Below are 13,856 nucleotides of genomic sequence, written 5' to 3' on the forward strand. Positions count from 1 at the left end.
GTTTTGCTACCATTGTTAATAGCTTCACATGGTCATCAAAGATTCTGTGACAAATCTACTTTCATCCCTTCCAAATTACTCCAACAGACCAGGGGAAACATGTCAGCTGGACAAAAAGCATTGTTTCTAGACCCAAAACTTAACTTTTCTGTATCAATCACATCACCTACTCCTTTGTTCTTAGAAAATAAGAGGACTGGATTAGAAAATCTCCTGGATTAATATTTTTACCCTAAAAGGGTATTTTAAAGCTAAAGCTAAACTTACGAAATTTGTAAATTTGTCTTTAAAGACCAGTCACACCAATATAGCCATGTACATATGTTGAGTCCTCCCTGGGGAGAAAACCAAAAACCTTCCAAATTACAAGCTCCACCTTCATACATTCCAACAAATGTATTTTTAAAAATAAGTCAAATACAGAATTCAGACCATGAAACAATGTCTTTTATTATGTATAGGTTTTTTTTTTTTTTAATTTCTGCAATCTCTCCATAGACAGGCACAAGTAAGTGAACTGTTTAGCATATTGGAACTTGCGAACCTGATCACTGCCTAGAAAAGAGAAAATTATCCCTAAGCATGCTTAACCAGGAGGCCAGTTCATCTGACGACCTCCAAGAACATGGAGATGAACATGATAGACAGACTGTCCCCCATCTGAACCTTCATTCACCACCATGCGATAACCCTTCTTCAGGCCCAGATCAGCAGCACACTTCTTGCCAACAATCATTAGATGTCCAAGAAGCTGGGGGGAAAAAAAGTTTCTTAAACACAGGCAATTTACAACTTCTTGCCATCATATAACAAACTACTAAGTTGAAATACTAAATTAAAAAACTGCCAACATGAAACAGGCTTTGAGTAAATATCTGGAAATACATAAAACAAATATTTTAATCCTAGTGTAATATAATCTACAATTAAAAACCCAGTAAGATTAGGTATTTATTAATTACTAATTTCAATAAGCAAATCAGAGGTTTAACTCTGCTCAATTAAAACAATTTTTAAATCCTATTCCAAGTGGTATTTAAGTCTTCCTAATAAGACACCTTGCTTTCTTGTTATGGGGCAGTGTATCAGTCAGGATAGATGTGTTCATGCTGTGGTAGCAAACCACCCCCAAATCTGGTTTACAACAAAAACATTTCTTGTGTTCACAGTATGTTCTTCACAAGTTGACGAGGCTCTATATTCCACATCTTTTTCACTTTGAAACCTAGGTTGATGGAATAGTATCTGTATGATCTCAGTGGCAGAGAGAAGAGAGCACATGGCAAAGCAGGTGCTAGCTCTTAAAAGTTTCTATTCAAAAGTCATTGGCCAAATTAAGTCATATGACCTGAAGGCCAGAAGTATAACACACTCCTAAACAGAATAGTGAGTATATACAAACAATTATACAATCTACCACAAAGAGCGTTAGGCAAAAATTTTAATTGAGGCCTGTACCTCCTGGCAAAATCAACTTTTTTTCCTTTAACAGCATTAATAGAAGAGCCAATGAACCCTCTTCTGTATGATATACTTCTTACTTGAGGTAAAAAATGAGTCTCGCCAACTAATCCTTGCTTAAAACTCTTATTTAAGATCTTTTGGTGAGGATGTTAAACAAGACTTACCGTAATGATAATTTTGTAATATACACATGCATCGAGTCATTATGCTGTATACCTAAACCTAATATAATGTTATATGTCAACTATAGTTCACTAAAAATATCGCATTATTTATACATTGCTTTGAAGCACTAATGATTTTGGTTTTCCTCAGTAATGCCCTTAGGAAAATGAAAATGTGACGTCACTTTAGGGTCAAAACTTAGTCTCCCAGTTAAAAAAGCAAGAAAATAAATGGTAATAAATGTACTTACGCTTTCATCATCATCTTCTGCTACAGAAATCTGAGCTATATGTTTCTTGGGTATCACCAGAAAATGTGTTGGTGCTTGAGGGGAAATGTCATGGAAAGCAAGACACTAGGGAAAAGGAGGGGGAAAAAAATCAAGCACTTTATATGTAATCTTACAGGCTAAATTTATCATTCTTTCACACTAACCCCATGGGAAACAGTGTAATAAATGCTAGGAAATCAGAATGTGGTCCTCTAGTCCTTTTCATGGAACTTACAGTCTAATGGGAAGACTCGCTTTATACAAATAAAAGTATAATTAACCAAAGATCCTACATGTTACAAAGGAAAAGTAAAGTGTGCAGTAAATGATTATCAAAGAAAAACCTGATGAGACTGGGTGATCAAAGACTCTGAGGTAGTTACATTTCAACCAAGCTCAAAAAGATGAGTAGAATTATCATGCTAATCCTTGTCTACCTTGCCAGTCTGATCTCACACAGCTCTTCCTGCTCAAGTCACACGTCTGTCTCTCTACCCTCAGGGCTTTTCAACTGCTTCTCCCTCTGCTGCAATGAACTGCTCTCCCCCGACCCCATCTTCTGTGTAACTTAAAACTACTATTCATTCCTCAGTTGCCAGTGTATATATCATTTCTAAAGGAAATCTTTTGATTCGAGTCCCCACCTTCCCTAGGGCAGGAGCCCTGGCTGTGCAATTTCCTGGGTTCTTTCCTTTATGGCAGTGATCAATTTAATTACAAATTTGCCTGATATTGGACTAACACCGATTTTTTTCCCCAGTTTACTCCGCTATTTAAGAAATATACTTGTTCTCTTTTGTAGAAATGAAGAGCTAAGTAACATTTAGATTACATACCGCTTGAATGGTTTTCAATCTCTTGTTCTCTAGTGAAGGTGGAAGCTGCTTAATAGAACCTATCTATCCCCGCTTAACTGTCTCAGGAGTAATTCTGCTTGGCACTCTGTGCAAAATGCTGTATCATAGATTGCTTCATGCTGTTAATACAGTTGGGACTTAGGTGGTTCAAAAGTCAATGTTTAAACGATCACTGATTAAAAGCAACTGAAAATATTTTTAAAGAAATACGCATTTTCTAAAGCAAAAGAACTTCCCTGACAAAGATTTAAATTCAGTTAAAGGAATTATTATTTTGAATCTAAGAATGCTACTAGTAGCATAAAATGTTTCCTTATAGTCTATATTTCATAAAGCTAATTTATTAAGTTTACAAAACATCTAATGCAGCTAGCCTTCGTATCCAGCTTTATCTGAGATCCAAACCCAAAAATATAACCGCCCACTAAATATTTTATACAAGATGTCTCAAAGTCAGATCAACTCGGCCTTTCAAAAACAGAGTTTCACCTACAATGAAGTCAACAGAAACTACATTCTTAATCCCTTGGCATAATAAAATTGTATCCTGTAAAATATAAAAGCAACCATTTTTCCCGGGAGGGACCAAAGGAAAGGAAATCCCAGAAGCAGGCCCACTCTCATCTCAGTCCGCGCGGCCCGAGGTGGCGTTTGGAGGGTGGCGTTGGGGGGGCCGGCCCTGGTGGAGGTGTTCCGCCCGCCCAGCGCGTCTGCGCCCCGCGCCGTCCCCAGGCCGTGCGCCCCTGGCTCTCTAGCGCAATGCGGCGCGGAGAGGCGCCGGGGAGCGCCGGGCAGGCCGGCTGTGCGCGGGAGATCGCGGAGATTGGGCCCGAGTCAGGGCGCGATCGGGTTTCTCCCTGTCAGGCAGAGCGCTGGCGAGATTGTGCGATTCCTGACACGGGCGAGGTCCGGGGCAGCCGGGGAGGCGGCGGGCGCCCACGCCAAGGACCCGGCGCGCCCAGCCACGAGCCCAGACCCCGCAAGTGCGGGCCCGGGAGCGCCCGGCGGCCTGGCCCGCGCCCGGGGCTGATAACGCGTAACCGGAGCGCCGGCACGCGCCGGCAGGCCGCCTCGGAGCGGCCCCGGCCCTGCCCGCTGGCTGGGGGCCCGCGGCAGAGACCGCGCGAGGCGACCGGTTGCCTTCCCTCCTCCGCGGCGCCCCCCGACCCTTCCTTTCCCTTCCTTCCGCGGGAAACCCACGCGTCCACGGGCGGCTGCCCCGCCTCAGCCCACGAGGGGGGCGGCGCCCTGTGCCCACCTGGTCATCCTCAAAAATGATTTTGGCTGGGATTTCCTTGCGAATGATCTTCCCGAAGATCGTGTCGCCACCAGGCCGGGCGGCCTGAGCCTTGGCGATCTCATCTGCCATCGCGGCCTCTCTCCCGTGCGGCCAGCCCCGGGGAGAAGCTCGGCAGGAGGGAGGAGCCGGGGGAGCAGGCAGAGGGCGGGAGCGCGCGGCCAAGCCTGCGCGGGGACCGCCGCTCGCGCGCCCCAGCTGCCCTTGCGCGTGCGCACTAGCGACGTGCGCTGATGTGCGGCAGTGGTGCGGCTGGGCGCTGGACCTCTGCGGGAACCACCCGGCGTGACCCAGCTGAATGGAGGCTCTAGATCCGAGGCCCTTGGGAGCCGCACCGAGGTCGTTTTTCGTTCTTCCGTTCTTGTCTCTGGTGGCGTGGAGTTACTGCTATACGCTTTTTTTATGCACGCTTGTAGGAAACTTGGAACTGTAACTGAAAAGATTTGATAAACCAGGCAGTGCTGGCCATTTTTGCTGCCAGAGACACCATGATAACTTCATTTCTCGGCTACTTAGGTCTTGGCTGCAACAACTAAGCCCTCCCCCATCAACCTTTCTTCTCCCTCTAGCAGTGGTTCTCAATCTTGACAGCACGTTAAAATCACTTGGGGAGCATGTAAAAACTCCCCATGAACTTGGCCACCCCCAAATCAGTTAGACTTTCTGAGAGTAGTTTGTAAACCTCCCTTGACTGCTCTGCAAATAATTTTTTTCTAGCAGTGATCAACATAATGTAAGATGCCCCACCTTAAAGGAACAAAACCTTTCTTAACCCCAGGTCCCCCTCCATGTCCTTGTTTCATCTTAAGAGTTTTCTGTATATTGTGCCCACTTTATCTGTCTTTGTTGAAACCATTTACCTCATGTCATGGTCACTAAGGACCTCCACTTACAAAATCCTGTAAGTAACTCCAGTTCTCATCATACTTGACCTCTTGGCATCGTTTGCCATTGTCGACCATTCCCTCTTCAGAAATAGTCTTCACTCTTACCTCTATGGGTACTATTTCTCCTTCACAGTGAGACTTCTGTTCAATACCTTTTAATGGATTCCATTCTTGGCTCTCTTCTCTAGCTAACACTTAATCTCCAGGTGTACTTATTGTGAAAAATTGTATCTTTACCACTTTATTTTGGCGAAATTATTAATAGCGGCCCCCTTTAATCGTAAAAGTGGCCCATTTGGTACTTTTGGTATCAAAGGCATTCCTGGGACAACTGGTGAAATCTAAATAATGCCTACAAATTAGAAGATAGTTTTGAAAGTCATGTTAATTTCCCCACCTAACCACAGGAAAATTATCAAAATCAGTTGATCTTGGTTGGAGCCCTATAATTTACATTTCTAGCAGTTTCCAGGTGATGCAGTTGCTGCTACACAGGAACTATACTTTGAGAACCACTAATGTAAGAGAATGTCTTTGTAGGGGGAAAAACCCACTGATGTATTTAGGAGTGTAAGGGTGTCATGTCTGCACCTCACTTTCAAACAGTAAAGAGATGCTTAAATATTAACATACAGATAAGTAGAGAAAAGGATAAAACAATTGTTGTAAAATGTTAACATTAGGGGAAAATGAGTGAAAGCCATATACAAATTCTACTATTCTTGCAACTTTTCTGTAAGACTGAAATTGTCAAAATTAAAAATTGAATCTGTACTGGTTTGGGTAATAAATAATATAGTCATCTTTATATATACTCAGTCAGAGGCTTTATCATCTACAGAGCAGTAACTCTCTAGTGTTTATCTCCTGAACTACTTCTCCCCTTAATTCCAGATTGGTGTATGGCATATATTTCTGCCTATTCACCACCTCCAGTAGGCACTTCAAATTTATTTTTACTCCCTCCACAACAATCAAAAAGCCTCTTCTTTCAGCAGTCTAGATCTACTATAATATCCATCAAATTGCTCAAGTCAAAAGCCTTGAAATTATCCTAAACTCTTCTCTGTGGATTTTCAGCTCATATGAATCAAATCATTTCTCAACTTCTCTACTCTACCATCCGAATCCAAGTCACTATCTTATCTCACTTGGAGTACTTCAAGAACCTCCTAGTTTGCATATCTGCTGCCACTATAATCAACTCACCATATAGCACCCAAAATGATTTTTATAAAATTTAAGTCATGTTGTCACTCTCCTTCTAATAAGGCTTTGATTGCATCACAGAATTAAACATAAAATACTGACCTAAGCTTATAGGGCTCTTAAGTGATCAAACCCATGGATGCATCTCCTCCTTCATTTCCTTCCCTTTCATCCTTATTGACCAGCTTCACCCAAACTGGGTATGGTAGGCAGAAGATTCCCATGACCTAATCCCTGGGACTTGTGCAGATATGATTAAGTTAAAGGTCTTCAGGTGGGGAGATGCCTCAATTATTCAGGTGGGCCCAATATAATCACAGGGGCTCCTTTAAATGAAAGAGGGAAATAGCAGAATGAAACTCAAGACAAGGAGATGTGATGATGAAAGCAGGGGTGAAAGTCAAAGATGGAAGATGCTCCACTCTTGGCTTTGAAGATGTAAAGGGCCACAAGCAAATGGCATTCTGGAAGTCAGAAGTCCAAACTGGGTTTCACTGGGCTAAAATCATGATGTCAGCAGGGCTGCATTCCCTCCAGAGGCTCTTAGGGAAAATGGTTCCCTTTCCTTTTCCAACTTCTAGAGGCCACCTGTGTCCCTTGGCTTGTGGCCCCTTCCTCCACTTTCAAAGCCCCCAGCTGAGGAGCATATGCAAACCTCTCCCTGACTCTGCTTCCTTCTTCCACTTACAAGGATCCTTGTGATTACACTGGGTCCATCAGACAACCCAAGATAATCTCCCTGTCTTAAAATCCTTAATTTAATCATACCCGCAAAGTCCCTTTTGTCATATATGGTAATAATATATTCAGAAGTTCTTAGGATTTATATAGGGATATCTTTTGGAGGTCATAATTCTGTCTACCAGATAGCTCCATGACCTTACATGATGAACATGTTGAAATTCCTGTTCAGTTCTGGCTCCCACACTTTGAGATGCCAGCAAACCAGGACACATACCCAGAACAACCAAAAGAGTCACCTCATTTATGGAACAGCTTAAGGAACCATACCGATTAAGAGTAGCAAAGTATCAGGACTGAACTGATTTGGGCACCATGGAAACGATACTTTCCAATATTGTCAGATAAATATTTTTGGTTAACCGAATACAGGACTCTGGTTACCCAGAAATTATAACAATAAATTATGTGTTCAGGAAATTGGGCTATGATTCTAAACTGAAACTGAAAATAAATCTTTGAATCATTCATTAGCAATCAGAAGGCACTACAATGCAGTGTCACAAGATCATCTAATTTATTGTTTCCTGGATAAAAGACAGCATTCGATAATTAATTAATTGCTCATATTAAAGTTTCACAAATCTAATGCATTTTAATTTTTAAAAAGTCAATTGTTACCTTGCAGTATTCTTTAAAGTGACATAAATCACAGGGAAGGAAAAGGGTCTTAGAGATCCATTAGTTCAACTCTTTCATCCCTAATAAAAAGTCAATTTTACCTAAAAGTTAACCTGAAAAAAAGTCAATTTTCCCTAAAAGTTAACCTGTGGGGGTACGGAAAGGAAAAAGGTGATTATGAAATGGGCAAGGTTGAGATTTTTCTGGATGCTTGCAAAATCATAAATTAAATGTACTTAAATGCTTTATGATTGTTTATAATCTAGGTGCTGCTAATAAACTATCCATTTACAACATCTTGACTAGCAAAACCAAGGAGTTAGGCAAGTTGAGTAGGCACGATATGTAGAGGGTAAGACTAAATAAGCTTTCAGGTCAGTCAGAGGGACTTGTATCCCAGACCTCCATTTGCTAGCCGTGTGGTCTTTAGCAAGTAACTCAACCTCACCTGGCGGAATGAAGTGCGATAATGTAAGATGAGCGCTTTGGGGAGTCAACGTTCCAATCAGTGCCTGCTGTAGCTGTCAGGGCTTGGTCCTTATTTATGCACTTTTGCAGTGACACATTTGCAACTGGGAAACGTTAAAATAATGGTTCCTTAATAGATAACCCCAAGCCCCAAATAGGAGGTAATGGCATAAAGGTACGGAATCCACACATTAAATGTCAAGCCACACTCCGCCACCAGAGGTTGCCTCGGATATGGCCGGAAGTGACTGTGCCCCTAACTAACATGGCGTCCAGGTGATTTCCGTTCGTTTACTCTCCTGTAATTGATCTTGATGGCTTCTCGCGATTTTCCCAGAGGGCACCGGCTTAGCAACTCCTCTCGCCTGTCCTTTCACGGAAGGCGGGGCTACGAAGGAGGTGCTGCGTAGTGATTGGTTGTGGTGCGATAGGACTGTGGCGACGGAAGGGGTTGGACCGTCCACGCCAGGCGGTGATTGGTTGTCGAGAAGCGGGGCGACTCGACCACTGGAGAGGTAGCCGCAGCGGTGAGGAGAGCCATGGGTCAGGCGGCCAAGGTGACAGGGCCCCGGGAGGGGTTGGGTGCAAAGTAAACGGGGAGGGTAAGAGCGCGGCCTTGCGAACGGAGTCTGGAGTCTCTGGAGCTGGGGTTCAGGTCCCTCTACGGAGGGTGTGGCCGTTACACCTGAGAAGCCCGTGACTGACCCCGAAGGGCAGTAGGGGGTTTATGTAGGTGCGGAGGAGGGAGGGCCGCACCGGGCTCCTCCTACATAGTCTGCTGCGTTTATCCGTGTTTACCCGCGATGCAAGCCTGCGACTTGAGTTCTGACCCCGTTCCCTCTCCACACCGCGTGTTTGCGTGAGGGACCCGTTTCACATCCTTGGAAAGTGTACGAGACACCAAGGCAGCCCTGCGCTGCAGCCATCCGATGGGGTGAAAGGTTTCTTCAGATAGCCAGAAGGTGCGCAGACGTCTGGGAACCAAGGAAACTGAGTCCCGGCAAATCACTTGCCACAAGTGACGCTGGCGAGACAGAGCAGAGATTCGCGAGACCTGAGTGCTCTGACCAGCTTGGGAAGTGATGGCCCTGCCGGGGTCGGAATCAGATCCCTTAGAACTTGGCCCAGCATTCATTTCTTGTCAAACTGATGTGCGTTCATGTTCAGTGTACAATTCTCTGGGACCAGCCATCCCTAACGTTAAATACCAATATGGCCGATTGAGACTTGTCCTTGTCACTGAGTAGAACATTGGCATGGGAAAAGGGACATGGCCTGCTGCAATACAGTGAGGCAAAGCAATGCATAAGATTGGTCAATAATAGGAAACCACCAAGCAGTACTTAGTGGTACTACTGAACTGGGTGTGCTTAGCACATTTTAATAGTCACGGCGCCAATAGAAACAGAATTGTAATGCGTTATTCATTCCAAAAACTTATTGTGTGTCCATAATAGCTATCAGTAGCACATAACAGCCAGCGTTTAACCTATACTTTCTGAGCATAGTGGATGTAACAAAAAAGAGACCACCTTTACCTTCTTGAAGTCTAGTAGGTAGGGGGATTTTAAACGATAACTTAATTACAAGTTTAGTAAATGCTAAATTGAATTGAGTTGAAAATATAGTGTATTTTGTGAGCATATAATGGATTTAGCCTATCTGGAGGGAGGCAAAAATTTTCTCATAGAAGTGTAAGTTAAGTTGAGACCGGAAGTGTGATTAAAGATTAGCTAGAAGAGAGAAAAGAATATTCTGTTAAGAGGAAATAACATATGGACAGTACTTAAAGTGGAAAGTTGCTTGGAAAACTTGAATACGAATGAAATTAAATAGGATTCATTTCAAAAACACAACGTTTAGAACTACCATGTGTAGAAGACACCTGTGCTAAGTGTGGAAGATACAAAGGTGACTGAGAAGCCTTTGAGGAAGTAGGGGACAATAGCAAGTAAGCCTTTAATTAACAAAAACTGTACTAAGTGCCCACTGCTGTGAATGTACTCAGGAGGGGCATATTACCCAGACTTAGAAGAGAGAGGTGAGTAATCACTATCTAAAGTGAATCCTAGTACAGAAATTATATCATCCACCCTCCAACTTAGTCCATTTTTCAGGAAAATTGAGGCAAAAAGGCTAAGGAATTTGTCTAAGCTTACCATAAGTGGTAATGTCAGATTCAAACTGATACGACTGTAAAGAATTTACATTTCCTTATACATTGCCTGAATTTGTCCAATCAGTGTAAGTAAATGAGGAAGAGAAGATAGTCTGTGATCTAGTTTTCTACTTTTTAATAAAAGTTCGAAGGCAGTAATGATGACATTTTCTTTTTCTTACACTATCCTTAAAGTAAGGATACTGGTTGTTGTACTACTGGAATCACTTTCCTTTCTTCCCTAAATACCATGTAAAACGGTTAGACTGACTGACTTCTCACTTTCTTCCATGCAGCCTGTCCTTCACCACTCTTGTAATACTAAACTCCCTGGTTTCTATGGTGTTCTGCCACCTTTAAAGCCTCTATTTCTACCAACAATATTTTTAAGACAATCTCAGCTTTCACTGAGGTCAAACACCTCAACATTCTTCTGATCTCTACACATTACTCAATTCCACAGCCGCTTCCACATTTTTAGGTATTTGTTACAGCAGGACCTCACTTCCCAGTAGTAAAATCGGTGTTGGTTTCCTATGGCTGCTCTAACAAATCACCAGAAATTGGGTGGCTTAAAACAACAAGTTTATTGTCTCACAATTCTGGAGGCTAGAAGTCTGAAATCAAGGTGACAGCAGAGCCATGCTCCCTCTAAAACTCTCGGTAGAATCTTGACTTCTTCCTAGCTTCTGATGGTGGCCATCAAACAAACCTTAGTGTTCCTTGGCTTGCTGTTGTATCACTCCAGTCCCTGTCTCCGTCTTCACCTGTGGTCTTTCCCCTGTGTGTCTCTTTCTTCACATGGCATTTTCCTCTTCTTTTAAGGACACCAGTCATATTGGATTAGGGACTGCTCTAATGATTCACCTTAACTTGGTTGTATCTGCGAGGACCCTATTTCCAAAATAAGGTCACATTTACATGTATGGAGGATTAGGACTTCAACATGTCTTTTTGTCAGGGACATATTTCAAGCCATAACAACATGGATGTACCATTTTATTTATCCATTCATGAGGTGGCAGACATTTGGGTTATTTCTACTTTGTGACTATTACATATAATGCTACTGTGAACATTCATGTACAAGTTTTTGTGTGAACATATGTTTTCATTTCTCTTGGTTATATACCTAGGCCTGGAACTTCTGGGTCATATGATAACTCTTTGTTTAACTTTTTCAGCAACTGCTAAACTGTTTTCCAATGCAGATGCACTGTTTTATGTTCCCACCAACAATATTTAAGAGTTCCAGGTTTTCCACATCCTTGCCAATACATGGTATTGACTGTCTTTTTTTTTTTTTTTTTGAAGTGTATTTGTACAATGTTATATAAGTTACAGGTGTACAATATAGTGATTCACAATTATTAAAGATTATACTCCACTTATAGTTATTGTAAAATATTGGCTATATTGTTGTATAATACATATCCTTGTAGCTTATTTTATGCCTGATAGTTTGTACCTCTTAATTCCCTTATACTGCCTCTCCCCCTTTCCTTATTGACTTTTAACTGTGAAAGTTGAGGACTCATCTTCTAATGCCCTGCTTCTCTTAATGTACAAACTTTGGTGAATCAGTTTTCATCTTTGATATTATCATGGCTATAGAAAACTTGTCCACAGCTGAGCCCTCTCATGTAAATATATGATTATGTTGCTTTCTTGGTTTTTCTAGAAGTTAATAATGGCCTTATTTTTATTATCACTTTCCTACATATCTTTTCCCAAACTCTGAGCAAAACTGGGGCCTATCAGTTTTATGTTTTCCATAGCAGCATCTTTTCTGGAGCAGTTTAGCCTTCTGCTGTATTCCAGACTAGTTGCTTTCTATGCTGGCTGCACAGATGCTGACCTGAATTTGTCCTTCATCATCATCTCTGCCTCTTTCATATTGGATCACCTGTCTCCCTCATTCCCATGTTTTTTTCTTTTGTGGTTTATCCCCTTGTTTTGGTGGAGCATAGTCTTCTATAGCTTTCCAAGAAAAGGTGTATGGCAGATAAGAGACTGCATTTGTGAAAATGTCTATTTGTCCTTGTAGTTAGGTGATAGTTTGGCTTTGTATGGTGTTCTAAGCTGGACCTTTTTTTTTTTTTTTTTTTGAAAACTTAAAAGATGTCTTCTTATGGTGATTCTGTTTATAAGTGAGATACCATTCTGATTTTCTGTCCTTTATACATGAACTGTTTTCTCCCTCCAAGATTTTTCCTGCTTAGCATTATGCTGAACTTACATTATAATATACTGTGGCATGGGTTTTGTGTTGGGCACTTGGCGGAGTCTGTTTTCTCTGTTCTCTCTTGGAGATCCTGTGCAGGTAACTATTGGGCCATCTGGAGTACTCTTTCAGTTTTCTTATCCTTTCTCCCCTCAATTTCTATCTGAATTTTTATTGTACTTTGTGGGCAGTTTTTCTCAACGTATCTTTGCTATCACTCATTTGATATTCAGGAGCTTTGGGGCATCTTTCAAATGTTCCTTTTAAATTTTACTGTAACTTCTTTTTGTTGTTATTCCATGTTTGCAATAACTTATATTTCTGAGGAAGTTTATTGTGGCTGGTCAGTTTGATTTATTTTTATGTCTTCTCCCTTTTTCCTATTTCTGTTTTGTTGTCTGCTTTTGATGTTACAGGTTTTCTAATATATGTAAAATACTTAAAAGAGTGCCTAGCACACAGGATACACTCAGTAAAGGGCAGATATTATTTTCTGGTGAATGGACCAGGAGAAAGGGGAAATGGTGGCAGAGTAACAAATCTTTGTAAGTAGTCTAAGCAAGAGATAGGAAAAGGCCTGAACTTTGGGTGATGGAGAACATACAGAAGATTAGAGAGCCATTCCTACAGTTTCTACATGAAAAGTAAAGTGGATTTATAGAATGACTTAGGGATTTCTGGCTTCAGAAATCGATTGTTTTCCATAGGTGAAATTGGGAAGACAGGAGAAAGAGCAGTATTGGAGGAACAATACTGAATACCTACCTTTTTGGACTTCAGAAGTGTGAAGTGGCATCAGCCTATCACTAAAACCTCTTTACAATATGTCTTCTACCAAAATGCCAGGTTCTTTTCTCTCATCTTTTTTTTTTCAAGCATAATCTTAGAGTATTCAAAAATGTCACCATGTCACTTCTTTTTCAAGAAATCACAATTAAACTTGCCCAAAATTATCTGAAACATCTTTCTTCTGGGCTCTTTTAAGATGTAATCTATTCATGAGTTAGTGTGTATGTGTGTATAACTTTAAGAGCAGATGAAGGTCTCAGTATTTAAGAAAAATGAGAAAAAAAAAATGCCAGACTAGTAAAGTTGGTTACTTTAGCAAACTGATCACTAGGAATCATTAACTTTTAAACCATCCTTGTATTGTTTTGTTTAAGATAATTTTGTATTATTTTTGTAAATACATAGAGCTATTTTTCTTAAAGATAAATAATCAAGTTATTTTGGCCAACCCTGGTTTTCACCAGCTATTTTGAACAATAGTCTTAAGAAACAAACAAAATCCTCTGTAATCCTTGTAGTTATGTAAAATGGGAAATTTTTTCTTTCGAGGTCTGAATTCTGATTTTCTTTACAGGTTTTACAGCTCTTTAGAACATTGCACAGGACCAGACAACAAGTTTTTAAAAATGATCCCAGAGCACTAGAAGGTAAGTTTATTTTTTGCTCCTTTCGAGCAAGTCTATTCTTCACATGGGTGCTTATTAT

At 41.3% G+C, this 13,856-nt stretch overlaps 2 protein-coding genes across 9 annotated transcripts in view; one reads left to right on the plus strand and one right to left on the minus strand.

The window, feature by feature from the left end:
• Positions 1 to 425: 425 nt before the first annotated feature.
• Positions 426 to 4,218, minus strand: HINT1 (histidine triad nucleotide binding protein 1). The gene is made up of 3 exons (XM_032476647.1): positions 4,016 to 4,218; positions 1,880 to 1,984; positions 426 to 751 (listed from the first exon to the last, which is right to left on the minus strand). The coding sequence occupies exons 1-3, from the start codon at positions 4,124 to 4,126 to the stop codon at positions 587 to 589; spliced, it is 381 nt and encodes a 126-aa protein (XP_032332538.1). The 5' UTR covers positions 4,127 to 4,218; the 3' UTR covers positions 426 to 586.
• Positions 4,219 to 8,409: 4,191 nt separating this feature from the next.
• LYRM7 (LYR motif containing 7) overlaps positions 8,410 to 13,856 on the plus strand; it is a 56,538-nt gene continuing 51,091 nt past the window's right edge. For 7 of the 8 annotated variants that reach the window (XR_004318701.1, XR_004318702.1, XR_004318698.1 and 4 more), the window contains exons 1-2: positions 8,411 to 8,537; positions 13,726 to 13,798. Coding sequence is in view for 2 of the 8 variants with exons in the window: in XM_032476660.1 (XP_032332551.1) it covers positions 8,520 to 8,537; positions 13,726 to 13,798 (91 nt within the window). In the remaining 6 variants the exon portion in view is untranslated. Of the gene's footprint in view, positions 8,538 to 13,725; positions 13,799 to 13,856 lie in introns of all 8 variants that reach the window. The other variant, XM_032476661.1, reaches the window with a different exon arrangement.

The sequence above is a fragment of the Camelus ferus genome, chromosome 3 (assembly GCF_009834535.1).
Source record: "Camelus ferus isolate YT-003-E chromosome 3, BCGSAC_Cfer_1.0, whole genome shotgun sequence".
Classification (NCBI taxonomy): domain Eukaryota; kingdom Metazoa; phylum Chordata; class Mammalia; order Artiodactyla; family Camelidae; genus Camelus; species Camelus ferus.